The 22,768-nt window shown below is 32.9% G+C and overlaps 1 protein-coding gene across 1 annotated transcript; it reads right to left on the reverse strand.

Moving 5' to 3' along the window:
- Positions 1–12,390: 12,390 nt before the first annotated feature.
- On the reverse strand, positions 12,391–20,408 carry LOC139890569 (uncharacterized). Its single transcript, XM_071873449.1, has 15 exons — positions 20,270–20,408; positions 18,754–18,927; positions 18,613–18,664; positions 18,087–18,194; positions 17,862–17,946; positions 17,233–17,287; positions 16,551–16,958; positions 16,204–16,263; positions 15,632–15,730; positions 15,439–15,549; positions 15,218–15,289; positions 14,706–14,822; positions 14,291–14,440; positions 13,824–13,924; positions 12,391–12,918 (listed from the first exon to the last, which is right to left on the reverse strand). The coding sequence occupies exons 1-15, from the start codon at positions 20,330–20,332 to the stop codon at positions 12,591–12,593; spliced, it is 1,983 nt and encodes a 660-aa protein (XP_071729550.1). The 5' UTR covers positions 20,333–20,408; the 3' UTR covers positions 12,391–12,590.
- Positions 20,409–22,768: the final 2,360 nt, after the last annotated feature.

Consider the following 22,768-nt stretch of genomic DNA (forward strand, 5'->3'; position numbering starts at 1 on the left):
ACTTCTTGTGGTAATAGCTTTAGCTGTTTCATTTCGGGGGTTAGCATTTGTATCACTAGGTAGACTTCCCGGTTTTCTTTCACCTATTAACCTTGCTAGGTTACTTACTTCTTGTTCCAGATTTTGAATAGAAGCTTGTTGATTTCTAAATGCTTGAGCATTTTGTTCATTGGTTTGTTTTTGAGATGTGAAAAACTGCGTTTGAGTTTCAACTAGCTTCGTCATCATATCTTCTAAATTCGGCTTTTTATCATCGGTTTGTTGTGGTGGTTTGTTTTAAAAATTCGGTCTTTGCTGATTGTAAGTATTATTGGATACTTGTTGATTGCTAGGACCTTGTTGGTTGTTGTATGGAATATTTCGGTTATAATTCTGGTTTTGATTGTAAATCGGTCTTGGCGGTTGATAATTATTCTGATAATTATTTCCAGGCCTTTGGTTTATGTATGAAATATTCTCTCTTTGTTCCATTGTTAATTCAATACTGAGACAATCTTTTGTCAAATGTGGTCCTCCACACTGCTCACAACTAATTCGTATAGCATGAATATCTTTAGTCATCTTTTCCATTCGTCTCTCGAAAGCATCTATCTTTGCCGAAATGGAATCTAAGTCATGGCTAGAATCGGCTCTAGCTGCTTTAGATGATCTAATGATATCTTTTTCTTGGTGCCACTCATGTGAGTGGGAAGCAGTATTATCAATAATTTTGTAAGCATCAGTTTCGGTTTTCTTCATAATAGAACCACCAGCTGCTATATCTATGTCTTTTCTTGTAGTGATGTCGCATCCTTGGTAGAATATTTGTACTATTTGACAGGTGTCTAAACCATGTTGCGGACATCCTCTTAACAACTTTCCATATCTTGTCCACGCCTCATATAGAGTTTCATTTGGTTTCTGTGTGAACGTAACAATTTCTGCTTGAAGTCTTACGGCTTTAGATGCAGGAAAGAATTGTTTAAGAAATTTGTCAATTAAAACGTCCCATGTATCAATCGCCCCTTCAGGTAACGATTCCAACCAATCTTTGGCTTCTCCCTTTAAAGTCCAGGGAAATAACATGAGATATATCTGTTCATCCTCCACTTCTCGTATTTTAAATAGTGTGCAGATCCTATTAAAGGTACGTAGATGTTCATTTGGATCTTCCTTCGGCGCACCACTAAATTGGCATTGATTAGTCACCATGTGTAGAATTTGTCCTTTGATTTCATAATCTGGCGCATTAATGTCTGGATGAGTAATTGCGTGACCTTGGCCAGTGCGTTTAGCTCTCATTCGGTCTTCCATACTTAAAGGTTCCAGATTCTCCATAATTGAATTTGTTGAATCGGAATCACTAGAGGATTCTGATTTAATGGTTCGTTCCTCAACAATCTCTGTTTGAATGATTGGTGGCTCCGGAGGAAAGTTTAGTGGTTCAGGATCTACGAACCGTTCCTGAATATTCTCCGGATTCTCAATTGTGAGGTCGGGTTCAAAAAATGGATTATCGGAAATTTGAACTGAAGTACTTGGTTGACTGGATGACGATTCTAAAGAAAAATCAACGGCGGTTATATTTGTTAAACGATGTCTTGATCGAGTTACAGGTGGTGAACGTACAAAAGGTGATGAACGTCTTGCTCGGTGCATTCACTGAATATCCTATTAGTTTTAAAAAGGAAAGAAAAATTATAATAAGTTATCCAATCAATAGACTTTTCTGATTTTGCCCACGTTTCGAATAGCCAAAAGATGCAGCAGAGGGGCAGGATTCGTTTGGTCTCAATATAATTGAGGACTGTTTGGCTCCAATAACCCGGTCCACGTACAAATCCAACTATTACTACGAACCAGAAAATTTTGATGTCTATCAATTTAACCACTCAAAATAAATTTTCGTAATTTTAAGAAATTTAGATAAGAAGTAGAAAAAATTCTAAGTCCTAAAAACTAGAATGGCGAGAAATAAGAGAGAAAAAGAGTTCGTCGAAAAAGGTCGAAAAAGAAAAAAAATATGGTTGAAAAATAAAAGGTGACGGAAAAATAAAAGAAACTTATAAAACTTAAAAATACTTTACTAACCTAACCTTATTACTATAACTAACTTAAAATTATAATCGCAAATTAAAATTACTAATTGGAATGATAATTGGTACATAGTAAAAGGTGTCTAAAAATATTAAAGCTTACAAGGAAAAACTAAATCCCAAATTGAAATAACTTAAAAAGAAACTAAAACTTAAAAAGGCGTCGCAAAATTCTAAAGCACCTAAATCTTAGTCTAAAGAAAAAGCACTTAAGGAATTCTACGGCAAAGCCTAAAAATCTAGGAGTAAAAATAACTATAGCAAAAACTAAGTTTAAAATTAAAAATGAGCTAAAAATACTAATATTACGTTACAATGATTAAAAAGGGACAAAATATAAAAATATACAAAAAGTTGTAAAAAGTACAATTTTTATAAAAATATTATTTTTATATTTTTTATTTTATAAAACTATTAATTTTACAATTTAATTAAACTTATTTAATACTAAAATATAAATTAAATAAAACTTAAATTAAAATAAAACTTAATTATAATATTAATTAGGGTTAATAATAATAATAATAATTAAAAATCCGTAATAAATGCTGAATTAGGGCATCTGTTCGCGTGTCAGACAAGCTCCGCGAGTTGCGGCAATTATTGCATCAAACCCCGCGAGTCGCGGGGTTCAGAATTTCAGCTGACAGGTTTGAAATTTTTACGCGTTTTTCTTTATTTTTTTTTTTTTATTTTATGTTTTCTGTTTTTTAAATAAATAAAAGATTTTAAAACTTATATTTTTATAAACTAAAATAGAAATAAAGAAACTTATAAAACTTAAATATTTAACAAAATCTTAAAAATACTTATATTTTTGTTTTTCTTTTTATATTTTCGAATATTTAAAACGTATTTTTACAAAAACGAATTTTTAATAAAAGTAAACTAAAAATCTTTTTTTTTTTTTTATATTAGCGTTGCGCTTCCGGCTTTTAAGAGTGTTCCCCGGCAGCGGCGCCAAAAATACTTGATGTTAAGCGAGGTGTATATAAAATAGTTATTATTTTACTAGGAAAATACTATTAAATACGATACAATTTTACACAAGATATTTATTTATTTATAGAATGGATATACTTAAACCTTGCTACAACACTTATAGGCAGTGTACCTAATCGTACAGTAGTGTAGTTTTTAGTAAGTCCGGTTCGTTCCACGGGGAAATCTTTAAACAAAGCTCAACGCTATATTAGTTTACTTTTATAAAAATACAAATATATATATAAGTAATATTATTATTATAAAGGGGGGTTTTTACCGTTTAATGACCGGTTTGTCGATTTTAAGACTTTAGTCGCAGTTAAAACCTAATGTAAAATATAAAATAAATACAAGACTTAAATTAAAGCGTAAAGTAAATAACGATAATGAAATTGCGAATAATAAAAATGCGATAAAATAAAAACAATAAATAAAAAGTACGATAATTAAAAGTGCGATTAAATATAAAATAAATAAAAGTGCGATAATTAGAAGTGCAATTAAATATAAAATAAAGGAAATTAAATATGAAATAAAAGAATTATGCTTATTTAAACTTCCGTAATCATGATGTTTGACGTGTTGATTTTAGTTTTATGCCCATGGGTTAATTGTCCTTTGTCCTGGATTATTTAATATGTCCGTCTGGTTTTTGTCCATAACAGTCCATCAGTCATAAATATAAATTGCAAGTGTCCTTGTCAAATTATTATTATACCCGAAGTTAAATATTCCAACTAATTGGGGATTCGAATTGTAACAAGGTTTTAATACTTTGTTTAATGAATACACCAGGTTATCGACTGCGTGTAAACCAAGGTTTTACTACTTTGTTAACAATTACACCAATTACCCTTGAATGTAATTTCACCCCTGTTTTAATTATTCTAGTGGCTATTAATCCATTCCCGTGTCCTGGTTAAATGAACGATTATTCGTACATATAAATACCCCGCCCATCGTGTCCGATTGAGTGTATATGGTAATTTATAGGGACGCCCAATTGTAAATCTTTATATTAACATTAACAAACTTTCATTTAGTTAAACAAAATATAAAGCCCATTAATAGCCCATAGTCTAATTTCCACAAGTGTCGTTCTTTTGTCCAAACCCCAATTATGGTACAAAGTCCAATTACCCAATTTTAGTAATTAGCCCAACATCATGATTACTTTGTTTTAAATAAGCATAATAATAACTTAGCTACGAGACATTAATGTAAAAAGGTTGAACATAACTTACAATGATTAAAAATAGCGTAGCGTTACACGGACAGAATTTCGACTTACACCCTTACAACATTCGCTAACATACCCTTATTATTAGGATTTAAAATTAAAATTAAAATATAAATATAAATTATATATATATATATATATCGTATATATTGAGAGATGAGAGAAAATAAGATATGAAATTTGATCAGAATTCGGTTTGCTTTATAGCCAGAGTTGAATTTTGGGGCTCCGCGACTCGCGGCAAAATCCCCTTCAAACTCCGCGAGTCGCGGAGATAGTATTTACAGCTCAGTCCTTGGAGTTTTCTCTGCCGACGGTTTTTAATATATATATATAATATATATATAATTAATATAATTAATTATATATTATATTATATTTATATACATAGTTAACTTGTAATTTTTAGTCCGTTGCGTCGAGCGTTAAGAGTTGACTCTGGTCCCGGTTCCGGATTTTCGAACGTCCTCGCGTATAATTTAATATCTTGTACTTTGCGTTTTGAATCTTGTACTCTTGTGATTTCGAGACGTTTCTTATCAATAATTGGAACCTTTTTGATTGTCTTTTGTACTTTTGAGCTTTTTGGTCGTTTGCGTCTTCAATTCGTCGAATCTGTCTTTTGTCTTCACCTTTTATTATTTAAACGATTATCACTTGTACATAGAACAATTGCAACTAAAAGCTTGTCTTTCTTGAGGAATAATGCTATGAAATATATGTTCGTTTTTAGCATTATCAATACTCAAACGGGATTACATGATGCAAGTGATGTTGTTGTCATCTAAGACCTCCTATTTGTAATTAACTAATTCAACTAGTTTGAAGACTTGAAGAATGATCAAGTCAATGGTGTGTTGTACATGATCCACTCCTATATCAACTAAAGGTTTAACTTAGTTCATTCCCTTGGTCTGGTTAAATGCTCAATTCACCCAACCCAAATAATTAACTAAGTGTTATAATAAGATCCCTATAAACGTCACTAGATAAGGCAAATCACTAACACATGTTAATTGATGGAACTAGGCAGTTGAAAGTGTGTATTATAGATTCTAAGGAATTGGTCATTCTCCTAGACAATTACACATACAAATTAAGCTATTCCAAAGTATCTACAAGAGTCGTTCATACATTCTTATGTAAATTAACCATTTGAACTCAACTTATCCCTTTTGGTAAAAGACGGATAAACACATGTCACTAGGTGTAAATCAATACATTAACTTAACAAGATGATGTTTCTTAATCAAATGAACATATCAACTAGTTGAATCGAAAGGATTAAACTTAACAAGAATGGTTCTTGTATTCAAACATCAAACTATCGTGCATAATTACAATCAATCAATAGTAAACATTCAACATCTCGGTTATTTATCTAGATGAACATAAAATGGACTAGCCAACAATCATGCTTGAAAACTTAAACACAACAGTAACAAAGATAGAATTCATTGTAAATACAAGATTAACCTTTTAGGAGTAATCTTGGATGAAGCTCTTGAATGATCTTGAATTCTTCAATGATTTGAGTGCTTAGATGCACTTTGATAAGCCCAAGAACCGCTTTGAATCGTATGTTTTCGTCTCTGAACAGAAAGGAAACTGCTGCACTTGAAATGAAACTGGAAATGGAATTAAATAAGTTGAAAAGTTGGTGAAAAGCACTGTGCGCGGCGCGCACAGTAAGGGTGCACTGAGCGCACTCTCACCTACTTCACTTTTTCCTTTACAGCTCGACAACGCACGTTCAAATCTTCTTTTCTGTTAAAAGTGCGCGTATGGGTGCGCTGAGCGCACCACTGTGCCCGGCGCGCACCATCAAAAAGTGCGCTTGGCGCACTTTGGTTTTGGCCAAGAAATCCTCTGATCAAATTTATGCAATGTGCGCTGAGCGCACATTTTGTGGTGCGCTGAGCATACTCTTCTGTCTTTGGGTTTCTGGTCTTATTTTCGATCTCTGAGCTGTTATCATACATAATCTTCATATTTCTTCAAGTTTACAATGATTCTAGACTATATTACAATACTATGAAATACAAACGGAATTACTATGTTTACATATGAAATAAATAAAAATAGGACGCGATATTACGACTAAAGATATGACTAATTTGAGTAATATCAATTGCTTGGAATGGATTAGAAAGCTTGAAAGTATACTTGCAAACTTGAAAGTGTTCTTGAAGTTTTCTTGAGTAGTTGTTTTGTAAGTTGTTTTATGTTTGGATTTTTGAACTAGATTGATGTAGATTTTGATGAAGATGATGAAGAACACTTAGAATATGAAGAGAGAACTTGAGAGAGATGTGTTTGATGCATGGAAGTTGCAAAATGAAAGTGTTTGTGTGTGTGATGAATTTCGTGAATCATGGAGTCAATATAGGCTCCATTAGTTTGTTGTTTTGTTAGATATTTCATGCTAGTTGCCAAATGATGGTTCTCACATGTCTTGATGACTCATTAAGGCTGCTAAGGGCTGATCATTGAAGTGTATATACCAATAGTGTGTACATCTAAAAGCTGGGTATAATACGAGTGTATTAATACATCTTAATTTACTACATGTATATACATTTTAACTGAGTCGTTAAGTCATCGTTAGTCGTTACATGTAAGTGTTGTTTCAAAACCTTTAAGTTAACGATCTTGTTAAATGTAATTAATCCATTGTTATAATACTTAATGAGATGTTAAATTGTTATGTTATCATGATAACATAGTGTGTTAATATATCTTAATATGATATATAAATAGTAAGACATTATTACAACGATAATCGTTACATATAGATATCGTTTTGAATTCCTTAAGTTAGTAGTCTTGTTTTATGTATATAGTTTGTTGTTAATATACATAATGAGATACTTAAATATCATTTCATCATGTTAAACATATCTATATGTCCATATATATATTATCATGTCATATACAAGTTATAACGTTCGTGAATCATCGGACAAACTGGGTAGTCAAACGGTTACATAAAAACCGTTTCAATTAATCAAGTCTTTACAAGTTTGATTGTTTAACATGTTGGAAACATTTATTCATGTAAATATTAATCTCACATAATATATATAATCATGGAAAAGTTCGGGTCACTACAACACACCTGAACAAGGTAGAGAAAGGACACCGCACTACTGACGTGTTGGTGGTGTCATGAACTCAAAAATCCTCTATAGCACTACTCTACAAACAGTGTTAGGGTTCGTGGTGAAGTGATGAACCATGTTAATCTCTACGAATCTCAAACCAATTACGCATAGATATAATGAGTTATAAGCTTACAACTTATGAAAGTAATATTATTAGGGTTCATAGTAATTTATGTGAAATTAAGCTTTTTTTTTATAAGCTTTGAGAGTATTGTTTGAATGATAAAAACTTTATAGCTTATGAGAAACATAAGCTTTGAAGAAAGTAAGCTGTTTTTATTTTTTTTAGATAAAGTAGTTGACTAGCTTATGAAATACGGACATAATTATTGAGATAGTCCTTGTAGTTTGTTTATATTGCTATAATAGTCCTTAGGGTCTTTTGACCGATATAGTCATCATAGATAGCAAGGATGGTCATTTTATTTGATGGATGTTAAAATTTCGTTAAATTTGATTACGTGCAAGTTGCAACGCATATGAGGATGAATATGTCATTTATATTTTCTCATTCATCACCTATTTATTTATCCCTAACAAAGAAGAATAAACTCTAATTCTTAAATTCTACAAATTTTAAATTAAACATATATGCATTAATATATTCGCAGGTTTCGAATGTCTCTTTGTTTGAGCCACACCGGAGAAGGCGGGGAGGTTTTATCACAAGCAAAGCAATGCTCATTTTTCGTGGAGTTTTCTTCCCAAGTTACGGTAGGGACTGTATTGATTCGTCCAGGAACTTAAAATGATCGAGTATGTGACTTCTGACATTGCGTTTCAGACCCCTGTTAGTGACTTTTTTACAGCAGTTCGGGATCACCCAGAGGACTAAACCACCCACGCGTTCATCACCCGGAGTCTCATAATCCGCCCCCAACTGCTGTCCATGAGGAAACACACTCTAATTCAAGGGTTAAGAGGCAACCTTGTGTACAATGCTGCACCCCACGGGAGTCGAACTCCTGACATCTCGCTAAAACGAGGTAGACCACTACCACATAAGCTACAAAACAAGGTTCTGCCAGTGACTTCTTACCGCCCTTTAAAAAAACAAGTTCTATCAAATCTAAATTTAGCTAGTCACACATAAACATGGAAAACGGGTCGAGATGGATCGGGTTGGGTCAAAGATCAAATGGGTTCGGGTCGAAATGAGTCATGTGTCGAAATAGGTCAGAATTAAAATGGGTCGAACGGGTTAGGTCGAGACCCGTGTCGAGTTGGGTCAAGACCCGGGTAGGTTGGATTCGGCTAGTAAAATTGTTCTTGTTTGTATTTTTTGATGTATCTCCCCCGAACACGTGCCCAAAAAACTTGCGTCGAAAACATGTCACGGAAATTGTGCCTCAATAGACGCATGACGAAATCGCGCGTTGAAAATGATGGTCGAAAACGCGTGTCGGAAATGTTGGTCGAAAACGCCCGTAATAATGAGAGTCGAAACGCCAGTCGAAAACGCGCCTCGAAAAAGGCGAGACAAAAACGCAGAACGCGCCTCGAAAATGCTCGTAAAAAACGCACGGTCGAAAACACGCCTCGAAATCGTGCCTCGAAACCGGACGCCGAAAACGCGGAACGAAAATGCGCGTCGAAAGCGCCGGTGAAACGCGCGTCGAAAAAGCGGGTCGAATAACGCGCCTTAGAAAACGCGCGTCGAAAATACACGCCAAACACCGCCGAAAACGCGGGTCGAAAACGCTCCTCTAAACCAGGCGTCGAAACCGCGCATTAAAAACACTCATCGAAAAAAGGCGTCGAAAAACGCGTTGAAAAATGCGCCTCGCTAAAGTATTTGCGTTGACTTGTTCATTAGACCATTTGTATCGGAGCACCTACAACGGCGTTGGTGCCGACGTGGAGCTTAGGAAACGCGAGCTGGTGGCCGTATCGAGGCGTTGTCGGCGAGCGTTGCGGCGGCATTTGGGGCATTCCAACGACTCCGGCAACGTGCGTTGGAGCCAGGTGGCTAAATTCGATTTGTCTGTTTGCTTTAACCTTTTTTTTTTTGTTGCTGCTGCTATTTTTTCGTTTTCAAAATATGATTTTAGCCAACCTAAATTTGGGATCTATTTAACGGAGGTGAAGATGTTAGGAGGTATTTTTTGGGGAAGATGACCAAACCCGTGAATTACTTGTGCTTTTGTTTTATTTTTCCTATTTTAACCCTCTAACTTTTATCTAATATTCACATCCAATCCTTTAATTTTAATACTCCGATGTTCGTTCATCAGTTCCATGTAATTGATAATATAAATTTAGTTTAAGTGTTAAAAAAACACAACTTTTGGCTTTTCTAAATTAATGTTATTAATTTTATGTTTTTTTATTTTTATAACACATATTTATTTTCAATTTTAATAATAAAAATAAAATAAAACAATTAAATAAAACAGAAAAATACAAAACTAAATGCCACATCAGCATTCCACTATCACAACACAAACTCACAACACGAACTCACAACACCACCACTACTCCACTCAATAACTCAACACGTCATACTCATCAAAAAAGTACAAAAAGTGCACAACACGAACTCACACGTTACCATTACCATTAAAAATAGTATTACTATCATAACTCCTTTTATGAATAACCACGCTCACTCCTGCCTAGTCAACACTAAAACGTGGCAAGGACATGATGCTTTCTTCAAAAACGCTGTTGTCTATTAGTCACACCACTTTTTTTTTGGCACTACCAACATTGTCTCCTCATTTATTGATGTATATTTGTACTCCGTATAATTGTATTTATTTCTTATTCTTTTTTCTTCCAAGTTTTTATAGACAGGATTACATGAAACACAAAGTTCACTGAATAGATCAAACACAAACACTTTGCATGTCCATAAACCAATAAAACAATAAAACAATAACTTAGTTTTATGTGTTGGGAACATATGTCCCTAAATTATATGTGTCGTTGTTTATGTTGGCCGGGAGTCACCTGCATTCTGTATGGAAATTAATACGGAGTATCTGTTAAAGCAGAGGCGGAACTAGGATTTGACGATAGGGAATGTTTACTCGACAATTAAAGGATGGCACACCAAATAAACAAAAAAATGTCAGCTTCTTATGTATAATCTATTTTATTTGTATATAACTACCTTACGAACTATTAAACGACGGAGAATGCTACTATAAATTTGTAGTAATAAAACTGATATTGCCCATTTAAATAATTAATAGGTAAACTTGTACGATATGTTTAGTTAATATTACCTCGTATTCAAGTTTGGAAGATAAGTAACCCAAACAATTGGGTTGGATGAGAAATTGAGAGAGACTTAATTAAAATAATTACATATGTGCTATTAATATTTTATTGGAATTGGGCCTATTGGCTATCTAAATTCTTATTCGTGTATTACCATAGTATTCAACCATCACAATAAAACATAGTAATTTGCATCTTAATATTAACAAAATATTTTGAGTTGATTAGAGAAAGAATCGAAAACGATCACAAGATAGCCCACCCGATCAAACCGCATACAAAATACTCACTCACTCCGAATACGTATACCTGAAATAATAATAATAATTTATTAATTATAGACTCGTGAAATTTGTTAATGGGAGACTATTATATGGTGAGTTCTGTTTTTCACTGTCTACTTTAATCAGCAACATTTCATCGTCTGATTTGGATACACAAGAATCACGTGGATAGCACGTGGCAGCAGGTGTACGTTCAATGCCAATGGTCGAACAATTGTCTCGCACGTCTGTTTTTCTTTTCTTTTTCTATTTCTCATTCTTTAAATCGTATTTCGTATTATTGAAACAATTTTATATTTATATTATGCTGTTCGTATAATACTCACTTAAAAGGATGTTTTTGGTCTCTTAAATTCATGAAAAATATGATAATACTATAATGGTTGTAAATCCTACTCGTATAAAAAAGACCGACTTTTGAGAACTAACAATCCAAACATAGTCTAGTGCTTTGAGGTCTCAATATCCTTAGATATCGCTTTAAACATTACTATCAACATTTGAGGTGACCAGAAAAAGTTATAGGAACACGGAAAAACCCGATTAACCCATACACTCCGTACATCTTAGTAAAATTATTTTAACTCTCTCCCCAATTATCCTGAAAAGAAAAAACCTTATCGTTAGATCTTGACTGAATTTTGAAAACTCAAATGTTACCAAATCAAGCTACAACATGATATCTATTCTTAACACAAGATTATAAAATGAGCTTCATTTAAATATAATAAAAGCAAAACAGTCTTGAAATATATGAACCCAAAGGAGTGAATACTCAAGCATTTACCGCTTAAAAGGGTTTTGTAATAAATACCAGCACCAACCGTGCTTGGCTATATTTGTGGGTGGGTTTAGAATAGTTACTGAGATTTGAGGGTAATTGACAGTTGTGCCCCTAATTTCACACACTTGATAGCTAGTCATCATTAAAATCCACAAAAGGAAACAAAAACTGAACCCATTTTCTAATCAATCACTTGTCCTTTGGAACAATTGTGGACTTGTAGTACGTGTTTGGTTGCAACTCCATTTTGGTCTCTTTTGTTTTGGTTCAAAACTTCAATGCAGCAATAAATGAACACACCAAGCATAAAACTACAGTCACCAAATAGCAAAAATACTACTAACTTCTTATTCAAATCGCAACTATATTGTCTTCAACTCAACACCTAAAAGCAACACAAATTAAATAAACTGAACCTAAATCATTTCATTCGGACATTAAATAGTTGGCCATTTCATACCGGGTAATATAAAGTAGTAACACATTCCAACTCGATCACTTTTGACCCATTAACCAAGTGACCCATTTTGACCCATTAACCAAGTGACCCAATTTGACCTCTTAACAAACTGTCCAAATCCGACATGTAAACCAAATGGCCCTTCAACTACCATTGTAACCTTACACAAGTATCTAGAATTCTTATTCTTATCATTCATTCAAATAAGAGAGAAAATGGTTTACGAACCTAAAGTATCAAAACTCATTGGTAGATGATCCAAGTATATAACAGTCACAAACATATCTTTTGTTAATGCAAATTACAATATTAAGAGATTTAACATGCACAAAACAACCTTATACATCATTATACTGTACTTAATTACCCATGTCTTACAGCACTTCATCATCTTGAGGTTGATACATGGAGCCATCTTCAATGGGTAATGAAGGTGGGGTCCCCGGTGGAATAGAGGCGGTCCCATTCTCACCTGCGCACACACTAAGGGCCTCGGCATCACGAAGGATAGGATCGAGGTCAATTTGACCGCTTAACTCGTTGATGAATTTTAGAAGGGTGTCAAAGTCCATCTGCTCCCCCATTATTTTGGCACGCTGTCTTTTAAGGATGGCAATGCATACGTAAAGATGGAGATGCTCACTCGGATAGTGGGTCCATAAAACCTCCCATAACCTCAATGTTTTTTCGTATTCGAACTCCCTGAGACAACATGACTAGCATCAATTAGAATCGAAATGTCCAAATTTCAATACTACTCGCTTAACTCGTTGACAAGCAAACATAACCCATACAATACTACTCAGCTACAGTTAACATTGGTACAAAAAGCTTGGTTGAATATAGAGGTCGCATTACAAGTTTTTTAAAAATAAATACGTTGATTTAAAGAAATTGATTTATTGTTTCTTCCCAAATAAATTATCTACTTTATTTGACTAGGGTCAAATCTATCTCTAACGGGACAAAAAGGTAATACAAAATTACTTAATAGGAACCGAGTACTATCCCAAAGAGCACTCGCAATACATTACTGAAATATTATACTTAATGTAATCATATTTGATATACTCATATACTTACTATGTACACATACATTTAAAATTTTTGGAGAAAATTGATTTGGGTCAACCAGACTCTATACATTTTTTAACCATTTGATCCACCAACCCAAACCCAATCATTTATTATACCTTTAGTTGAGTATATCTAAACATCTTTACATCATTCAGTTTTTTTCCTAAAGTAGGGGCTCATTTACTTAAGGTGAATGGTGATCAATCATTCAATCTCAAATCACCATTTCTAATATGTTGACATGTCGTGCTTTTTACATATAATTTTGTCACGAATTTGAAAGGGAATTTTACCTCTATACTACTCTTGTAACAAAATTCAAACCATACAATGGATTAGATGTTATTTCATCACCCTTATATGTTCCCCTCTCATTTTGTGGGCCCGAACTAACTTCTTGTTTTATGTGACGATGACGCAAAATTACAGTAAAAGTAGTCGTGACACGTCAGCCAGTTAAAGAACTTAATTCTGTTAAACTTACAGACAAAAAAATGTTAACCATTGACATCGATAGAGAAAAGACTTGCCTTTTGAATTGAATAAGAAGCCAGCGGAAACAGAAGAAATAGTTCAAGCAGTCATTCTGCTTAAAGTAATTGTGTAATGGACTGTCCAGCAATTCCACCAACTGTCATATCAAACAAGAAACAACATGTTAAAAGCAGAACCAAGAAAACAAAACTACATCAATTAATGTGTCAAGACATTGTTACAAAAATGCAGCTTTCAACCGTTCAACTTCAACCCATTTCCATTTGGAAACAAAAAATTTTAAGTTACCCATTCGACCCGTTCATAGAAAAATAAAACCCAAATGGACCCATCTACCCATGGATGGGTCAAAATTGCCACATACCATGTTTTGACCAAACAAAGCATGTGTCAAACAATACACATGGATTGATGACTTAAAGAACGAACACACAAACAAAGACTCAACAAATGAGAACACACACACACACAAAAAAAGAGCTAAGAGAAATAAAAATGAGACCTTCGACAGAGCAAAAAGTTGGGCATGCATGCCATTTTGATCACGGTTGAAATTTGGTCCAAGTCGTTCCAACAGAGAAACAAAACACCAGAATGCTTCTGATTCATTTTTCATGATGAACAATATTGGGGAGAGAAGATCACTCATGCCCTATGAAAAGGAACATTATAACAATTAGCACAATATATATCTGTTTGCAGAAAGGGAACAAACACATCTATACACATTCATTACTTAGAAAACAGATCAAGAGCACAAGTCAAGTCAAGTCAAGTCAATCATTAGTTTATTATTTTATTTTTAAATTTAACCAATAAGTCAGACTGAATTTAAGCCATTGCATATGTAACATGGAATATCGGCCCTTATAGTAGCTATGCTCTAGCGCAAATAGTTGTCAATGGTAGTGTATTACCTGACAGTAACCAAGATCGAAGTTGTAGAAAGAGTAAGTCAGCAATATGTCATGCATAAGGCGTACATTTGGATTGTCATCACCCTCATAAAATGATAGTGATCTGTCAGTACGTACCTTCACAAAAAATAAATAAGAAGATTAACTATTAGTAAAAGAAAAAGAAAAAAACATATGTGGTGTGAATGATAAAACAGGACATTAAATTTTGTTTGAAAATTAGGAGCAAATGAGGATTATGTTTCATCTCTAGCGGATCAATTGGGTAATACGTGAACAGTTTAACAGAAGGGCCCAACATGCCCGTCATTTAATTTATTTGGATATGATATTAATGACATATTATGCTTTTTGTAATCAGATGTGCCAAACATATTATTTTTAAAGATAAGGGTTATGAATATTTGAACAAAACTTCTGCAAGGGTCAACCTGACCCGTTTCAACTCATAAAAAAAGCAACCGTTTTGACCCTTAACCCAACGCCTGATTATCCACATCTAGTGCTCATACCACATCTTTGTCGATAAGACCTTTCCTTTCTCTGAATTTCGTAAACCTTTTTGCCTGTTCGGGGGTAATGCTCTGCAAAAAGACATTACAACAAATTAATTTATGCTAAATTCTTTCATAAAACAATAAAAGCGGAAACAAAATAAGGTGGGGGGGAAAAAGAACCCATTACATATTCCTTAGACAATGCATTTACATTTTACATAAAACTAATTACAGACCTGCCATTGGTTTTTGATAGTCTCATACTCTGACTTCTTGACTGTCACGACATATTGTCTTTCTGCAAATGTAGAATCATACGAATAGTATCCCAGTAAAAATGCCCAAACCTGAAATCAAGCATCATTAAAAAGTCAGTTCTGCTACCTAAAAAGTAAAGTGTGTAAACCAGTATTACAACAATATACGAACCTCTTTCCGTAAGTTGTGCTCAACTCCTCCATAGAATATTCTCTTCTTTAAAGCATTTGGATCCACAACTCGGCCTTCAGAATCCAAGAACGTTGACCACTGTATAAAATGTCTTAGCAGTTAATCTATGTTTTTTGGAGAAAAACAGAATTAACAACATACATAATACCACTCAACAGGCCAAAAATTCTTTAATTATTCATCACATTTCTACTTACAATCAAAAGAGTGGTTCCATAATATTCAGTAGGAAGACCAACTACAAAATTAAACCTTAATCCATATAAAATGGGGGGGGGGGGGGGGGTACACTAAGAACCTTAAAAGGCTATTTGCTTTTCATTTTTGCCAAATTTATAAACCCGAGTCTTCCAGTAGAAGGAACTAAATTTCATTAATTGTCTTTTTTATGTAACTTTAAATGTTAAAAACTACATAAATACCTTCCCTAACGTGGCTCCTTGAATCTTTACAGCAATAAAGGTCTACCTTAATTCTTATATGGAGATAATTGTTTTATATAACACTTTAAGAAGAAATTTCAAATATGATGCGTTGTAAAAGTGTCTTACTTCTTGACGCCCCAAAGGATGTTGTCGTGGTTGTCCCCATACTAGTGTCATTTTCTCAAACTGCCAAAAATTCAGAAATAAAGCAAAAGAGACAAAGTTAAGTTAGAGAATTAAAACGAAATGTAACAACTCGTTGAAAGGACGGCACACATATATGCCACATGTTGGCAAACTAAAATAATGGGGTTGATGCCTTCATTTCAAGCATTTGAACACACCCCTTAAAAGAAAATACTGACACTTCCCTACACATTCAAGTATTCCACATTCTATTTATTATGACACAATTAAAACTTATTTGATATAATAGTCTTTCCTATTTTTATGTTTCTATATATGGAGTTTACCTCAAGAGGGTCAGAAGGAACAGGGACTAGCTTGGGAACAGGGTCCATGTCATCGTTAGCCATTTCAAGTCGTTGGTTATCTTTTGAAGCCCAGTTAGTCCTCCTCTTTTCAGTTTGACCATGAGATTGACCATCGACAAGGCTATCACGAAAGAGTTGGGAAGTTGTCTCTCGAGCAAACTTTGTCACAAGAGAGAATTTTTCTAAAACATGAATTGATAAATCTCGTGCAGGATCATTGTTTTTTTGCCTCTGCCTCCTGTTGTGCTGGACTATACTAGAATGTTCATTTTCTAAAGTACCATTATCTATTTGATCCAAGTTACTATCAGAAGAAGTGACTTTGAATGAAGATGAGGGTGTTCCATTTGCAAGAGATCTTGGAAGCTCCAATGAAGACAGAGTTCTCTGAAGATTTAATAATAATTTAATTATTTAATAATAATAATTAATAACAGATATAGATAATAGATAATAATAACAAGAGTATAAATCAAAAGTATATACAAACAAAGTTTAAGCCACTGAATAATATTGAACCAAGTACAAACCAAGAATGTTTCTTGGAATCAAAGAAAACTAACACTTCATGTCTGGTTTTGAAAAAAAGATAGAGGAGTAGCGGACTTAATAAAACATATTTCAGCATATGATAAAAAAAAAAGCAGAAATTTAACTCCACCTGAAGAGGATCTTGAAAGTTATTTACAAGAAACACATTCGCATCTTCTGAAGACCTGCAACAACAGAGGTTTATTAGAATACAACATGGAAACTTTAGATCCGATAATATCAACCGCTAAAAATTTTCAATATATCCACTTATATGCAGACTCTTAATCAGCTTATACTGAAAGAAATTGCAATAAAGATTGAAATAAAAGGACATGTAAATGTAGATACACGTCTGTTAAGGTGACATACAGAGAATAAGATGGTCCTTTTAAGTTAAAATAGCTAACAACCATTAAAGTCATGAGAATTAACACGCTACTGTGTCTAGCTGTGTTTTAGACGAGCAATTCAACACTTATACAGAACATACACTGTTCATTTCTTTGCGTATATATTTATATGTTATGTATATAGATGTTTTTCTTTGCGTATATATTAATACGTTATGTATATAGTGTAACAATGTTCTTGATGATCACACTTGTACTGTTTTACAATGTCATAAACCCAGAAATCATATATGACAAGGTCTGGACCAATTTCATCCTAACACACAAACTATTAATCTAATCTACTAATACAATGATATGCACTGACATTGTAAATAAATAAGCTACAATAAAAAGAATCATTAACCTGACAATAGGAACATGTCGTTTAATTGTTGCAAGAAACTCTCGAACTCCTCCACTATAAAAGTAAAGCGGAGGGAAAGCTAGACCTGCACAAAATTTCAGTCCAGTTATTTTAAGTAGATCAAAACAGAAAACACGTTAACCGGAGGGAATCCTTATATATTTTAGGGTATACCCAAATGCAAAGGTAAACTTGACATAAGTTATTGATGATGTAATAGCCTACCAGATGATAGAACAACGATGACATATTGCCAGCCAATTGTTGGTGTATGCCGACGAATTGACTGGATATCAGAAAACGCCACTGCTCTTATGGTATACAGATATTTGTCTGCATAAAATAACATTAAAAATCAGATCAACAATTCTAAGACAAATGATTTATGTTTTTATAAACATAGCAGGGTGAGAGAGTATAAAATATACATACAAAAAGTAGGATCTACACACATATACAATTTATACATATCTAAGCAATTACTTAGCATCCAATAAATGCAGGTCCTGCCACAAGGTGGACTGCGCAAAATGACTATTTGGTAATACTAGCAAAACAAATACCATCATGTTTGATCATGGTTGACCATGTGTAAGATCATAATTTGAACTACAATTGACATTGGCTTTACATAAGTCAGAGAGAGAAACCTATCCCCTTAATCAGATAAACAATAAACAATCCAAAAGGTCATTATCAGAAGCTTACTGTACATATGGGTACACTACAAATAACCAAATATTAGGCTAACCTCTCTCAGACAGCCTTGCGTTTGAGCTTTGACCTTTATATGGTATCCACGTCTAATGTGAGAAAAAATAAAAATACATCTCAGTGTCATAATAACTAAAGGAATGACGTATTAAAAAACATAAATATCACAGAGTATTACCATAAATAATGAAGACCCTTGCTTAATCAACTTCAAACGCCCACTAATCCTCTCTGTGGCATATTGAGTTGGATGAATTGTCACATTATCCTTCAGGTACACTAATTCTGCATCTTCTGTATCACTGGAAGAACTTCGCTTGCTATTATCACTACGCGCCATGCTTGATGAGCCCTAAAACAAGCAGAAACCGTAATATTTACAATATTTGACTTTCCAAGTAATACCAGTTCAAATAAAATGTGAAGTGATTACATAATAAACTACTATCAGTTACTACTTTGTATTTCCAATGTTGTATTTATTTAGTCGGTACAAAGAAGTTGCAGGTCGATGCGACTATGCTAGTGGGATCAAGCTCTGCTTAAATTATACATCATCAGTACAAGTTATGCTTAACAAATGCAGGAACTTATCTACCAAATGACAAATTGCATATGCATGTTGTATAAAAGGGGGCTGCAGAGCATATGGCAAACGCAGATTTACGAAAGTCCTATAATGTGGGCGTATATTATTCCAGTTAAATTCAACCAGACAAAATAAATCCTTTAACATATGATGACCAGCTGATTTAAATTGGGCATTCTTTAGAACTCAGTCTAAAGATTTCAAGTACGGACTTTAGAACTCAGTTAAATTCAACCAGACAAAATAAATCCTTTAGAACTCAGTTAAATTCAACCAGACAAAATAAATCCTTTAGAACTCAGTCTAAAGATTTCTAGTACGGACTTACTTACCTTGCTTCTTCAAGTTGCCCCTTTAATAACTCCACTCAAAAATATGCATAATTTTAAATAACTCTACTTGAATAGCTTCCAAAAAAAATTAATGAAACATAAATGTTGATTTAAATAATATTTGCTTGACAAGCAAGAGAAAGATGTTGCGTACAACTTGTTCGGAGAATATTTATGACTCAATTCTCAATTATGTTCAAACAGTCCACTGCAAAGGTTAACGGTTACCCAAACATGACCAAAAGATAGCTTGATTATAACTTTCACATCAGTTTTCTTTAAGCTAAGTCATCTTTTAACCTTAAAAAGGCCATTGCATTTGCATTATTGATTAAACCAAAACTATTTTTATCGAGTCAATTATAAACATATAGATACACCTTTGTTACTTGTTCCTACCTAAACCTAATTCAATCACACCATTACCGTTCTAAAATCTGAAAAATCTAGTACCAAAAAAAGATCAGATGCAACCATTAACAAACCTCATAGCTTACAAAATCAGGTTTCAACTTCTAACACAAATGATCACAAAAGCCCTAACTTACACAATATCACAAAACCTAATCTCTTAACCAATCAAGCCTGATTACAATTCACATCATTACCGTTCTAATTTACCTTCAGATAACTGTAACTGATACTAATCAACGAAGACTACCGATCGTATGAGTTCGCACATACAGATACAGATAGTGATAATATGATTCTAGTTTCATATTTTGGTAGAGGAAGGCTGAAAAAAATGCATGATAGATGTTTGTAAAACTTACTTGTTTAGAAGCGGCAGCGTAATCGGCGTCGTCGGACAAATCGTGAATATCGGTTTCGTGCATCGCCACCGGAGATTCGAAGTAGATACGCAGTTATGGTGCGCTGAATTTCTTTCGATTTGGGGATGTTAGATCAGAGTAATGAATGAGGTGAAGATAGGAGATCTCTGTTTTTATACGGTTTATTAGGCCTAAAGTTAATTATTTAGATTTATCATAAAAAAAGACTTTACTGCAGATATCAATTTTTATTTTTAATACAAAACTAGTTGGGCAACCTAGCTTTGCGCCGATTCTTCACCCTTGATTAACATTAATTACATATCTAATTATTGATAAAGTAATTATTTATTTATTTTTTTTCGTTTTGTCAAGGAACGACCAAAAATAGTTATGTGATTGATTTGTAATAAGCGTGAAAGTAATTATTCATCATTTTTTGTTTTACTTTTCGTCTTGTAGAGAGAAAAGATCCAAATTATGTGATTGGCTTAATAATAAGAAAAAATTTAAACAATAATAAAGTGAAAAATTATGTGATTGGTTTAATAATAATAATAATAATAATAATAATAATAATAATAATAAATAGTTATTAGATAGTAAAAATTATATGGTCGATTTATAATGGATGAGAAGTGTGTGAAAAGTTTGTGGTAAGTTTATAAAAGCTATAAGTTAATTATTATAGAAGTTGTGGTTGAATTATAAAAAAATAAAAAGTTTGTTGTGCATTTGTGAAGCTTGGAAATAAAACAGTTATTAAAAAATAAGTTACGTAGTTAATTTATAATAAGAAAAAAAGTTAAATAATAATAAAGTGAAAAATTATGTAATTGATTTAATAATAATAATAATAATAATAATAATAATAATAATAATAATAATAATAATAATGGTAATAATAATAATAACAAAAATAATAAATAGTTATTAGATAGTAAAAAGTATGTGGTCGATTATTACTTTATATATCTAAAAGATATAGTACAAATGAATAGTGAAGTTTTCAAGTTTCACAAATGCACACTAAACTTTTTACTTTTTTATGATTCAACCACACCTCCATAATAATTAACATTTATACCTCTTATAAACTTACCACAAACTTTTCACATTTCATAATTTTGACCATTACACTTCTCATCCATTATTATGAAATGTGAAAAGTTTGTGGTAAGTTTATAAAAGGTATAAATGTTAATTATTATGGAGGTGTGGTTGAATCATAAAAAAGTAAAAAGTTTGGTGTGCATTTGTGAAACTTGAAAACTTCACTATTCATTTGTACTATATCTTTTAGATATGTAAAGTAATAATTATGAAGATCGGACAAATCGAATTATCTTTCTGCACCATAAATATAAATATATATAAATATAAATATAAAATAGGAGCATACACTACTTTTTAATTCATGTACACTTCGATCTCATAAACTTACAGTTTTGCCTCTAATGAGTTGAACTTATATTATTAATATTAATATAAATATAAATATAATTAAAGATAAAAGAGGTAATTAGGTATACATGGATTAAAAAGTGGTGTGTGAGGATCACCATTGATATTTCCAACATGAGTATTGATAAGTCTACCATATCATATCTATGTACCGTATATTTCTACGGTACAAATAAATAATGCATATTTGTGGTATATTTATCAATTTTCATGTTGAAGTTATCGTCATCCAAATAGACAAAAGCGCTAAAATAATCCCTTTATTTTATTTGTTTGCATGAATAGTCGCTCCTGATTATTACTTGCATTATTAATCACTAAATTCATATTTTACAACCCTTAACCTACTGACACATAACAAGTTCTACACATGCTTTAATTAAACGAAATAAGGTTCTTAAACGAATTTGCAATCTCACGAACCCACGATTGTCACATCACTATCCAAATATTCATGAATCAAATCAAAAATGGAGGATGATGTTTTCCTTTTACAGTCAATGATTCGAGTAATGGAAAATGCTGACGTAATACAAACTTCTTCACCGAAAGGAAAACAAGCAAATAAACCGAACTCAATTTAATTCATTATTTAACCAAGTGACCCAATTTGACCTTTTTCACAAAAGTGATCCAATTTGACATACCTTCGACTATCATTGTAAATCTTGCTAAGTATCAAGAATATCTCATCACGCAACTAAGATATAAAAATGGATGAACTTACTGATCATATACATAGCACTGTATATGTATATTTTAAGTGCTAAAAGTGATCATATAATGGCGTTGTATATGTATATTTTTAAGTATAAAAGGTTGAAAACAACAATTGCGCGAAGTATACTTAAAGGGTTAGAAAGGTCCACTGGAGATAAAGTTTGCGGATCAGATTGCGCGCTAATAAAGATTTGCGGATTCTTTCCGCCAAGACAACGCGGATGATAGTTACTCCGCAAACCGCAAATATTCCGGAAACTATAAATAGAGAGTTTTGCCTCTCATTTATAGGTTGTTGATTCTCCACCATTTGCT

The sequence above is a fragment of the Rutidosis leptorrhynchoides genome, chromosome 2 (genome assembly GCF_046630445.1).
Source record: "Rutidosis leptorrhynchoides isolate AG116_Rl617_1_P2 chromosome 2, CSIRO_AGI_Rlap_v1, whole genome shotgun sequence".
NCBI classification, from domain to species: domain Eukaryota; kingdom Viridiplantae; phylum Streptophyta; class Magnoliopsida; order Asterales; family Asteraceae; genus Rutidosis; species Rutidosis leptorrhynchoides.

Excerpts from the sequence above, each read along its gene's own strand:
- LOC139890569 (XM_071873449.1), bottom strand. The coding sequence starts at position 20,332 with ATGCACGAAACCGATATTCACGATTTGTCCGACGACGCCGATTACGCT. Across the intron at positions 15,731-16,203 it reads ATCCTTTGGGGCGTCAAGAA|TGGTCAACGTTCTTGGATTC; the intron begins GTAAGACACTTT and ends CATTTTATACAG. Across the intron at positions 14,441-14,705 it reads TCGATCTTGGTTACTGTCAG|GGCATGAGTGATCTTCTCTC; the intron begins GTAATACACTAC and ends TCCTTTTCATAG.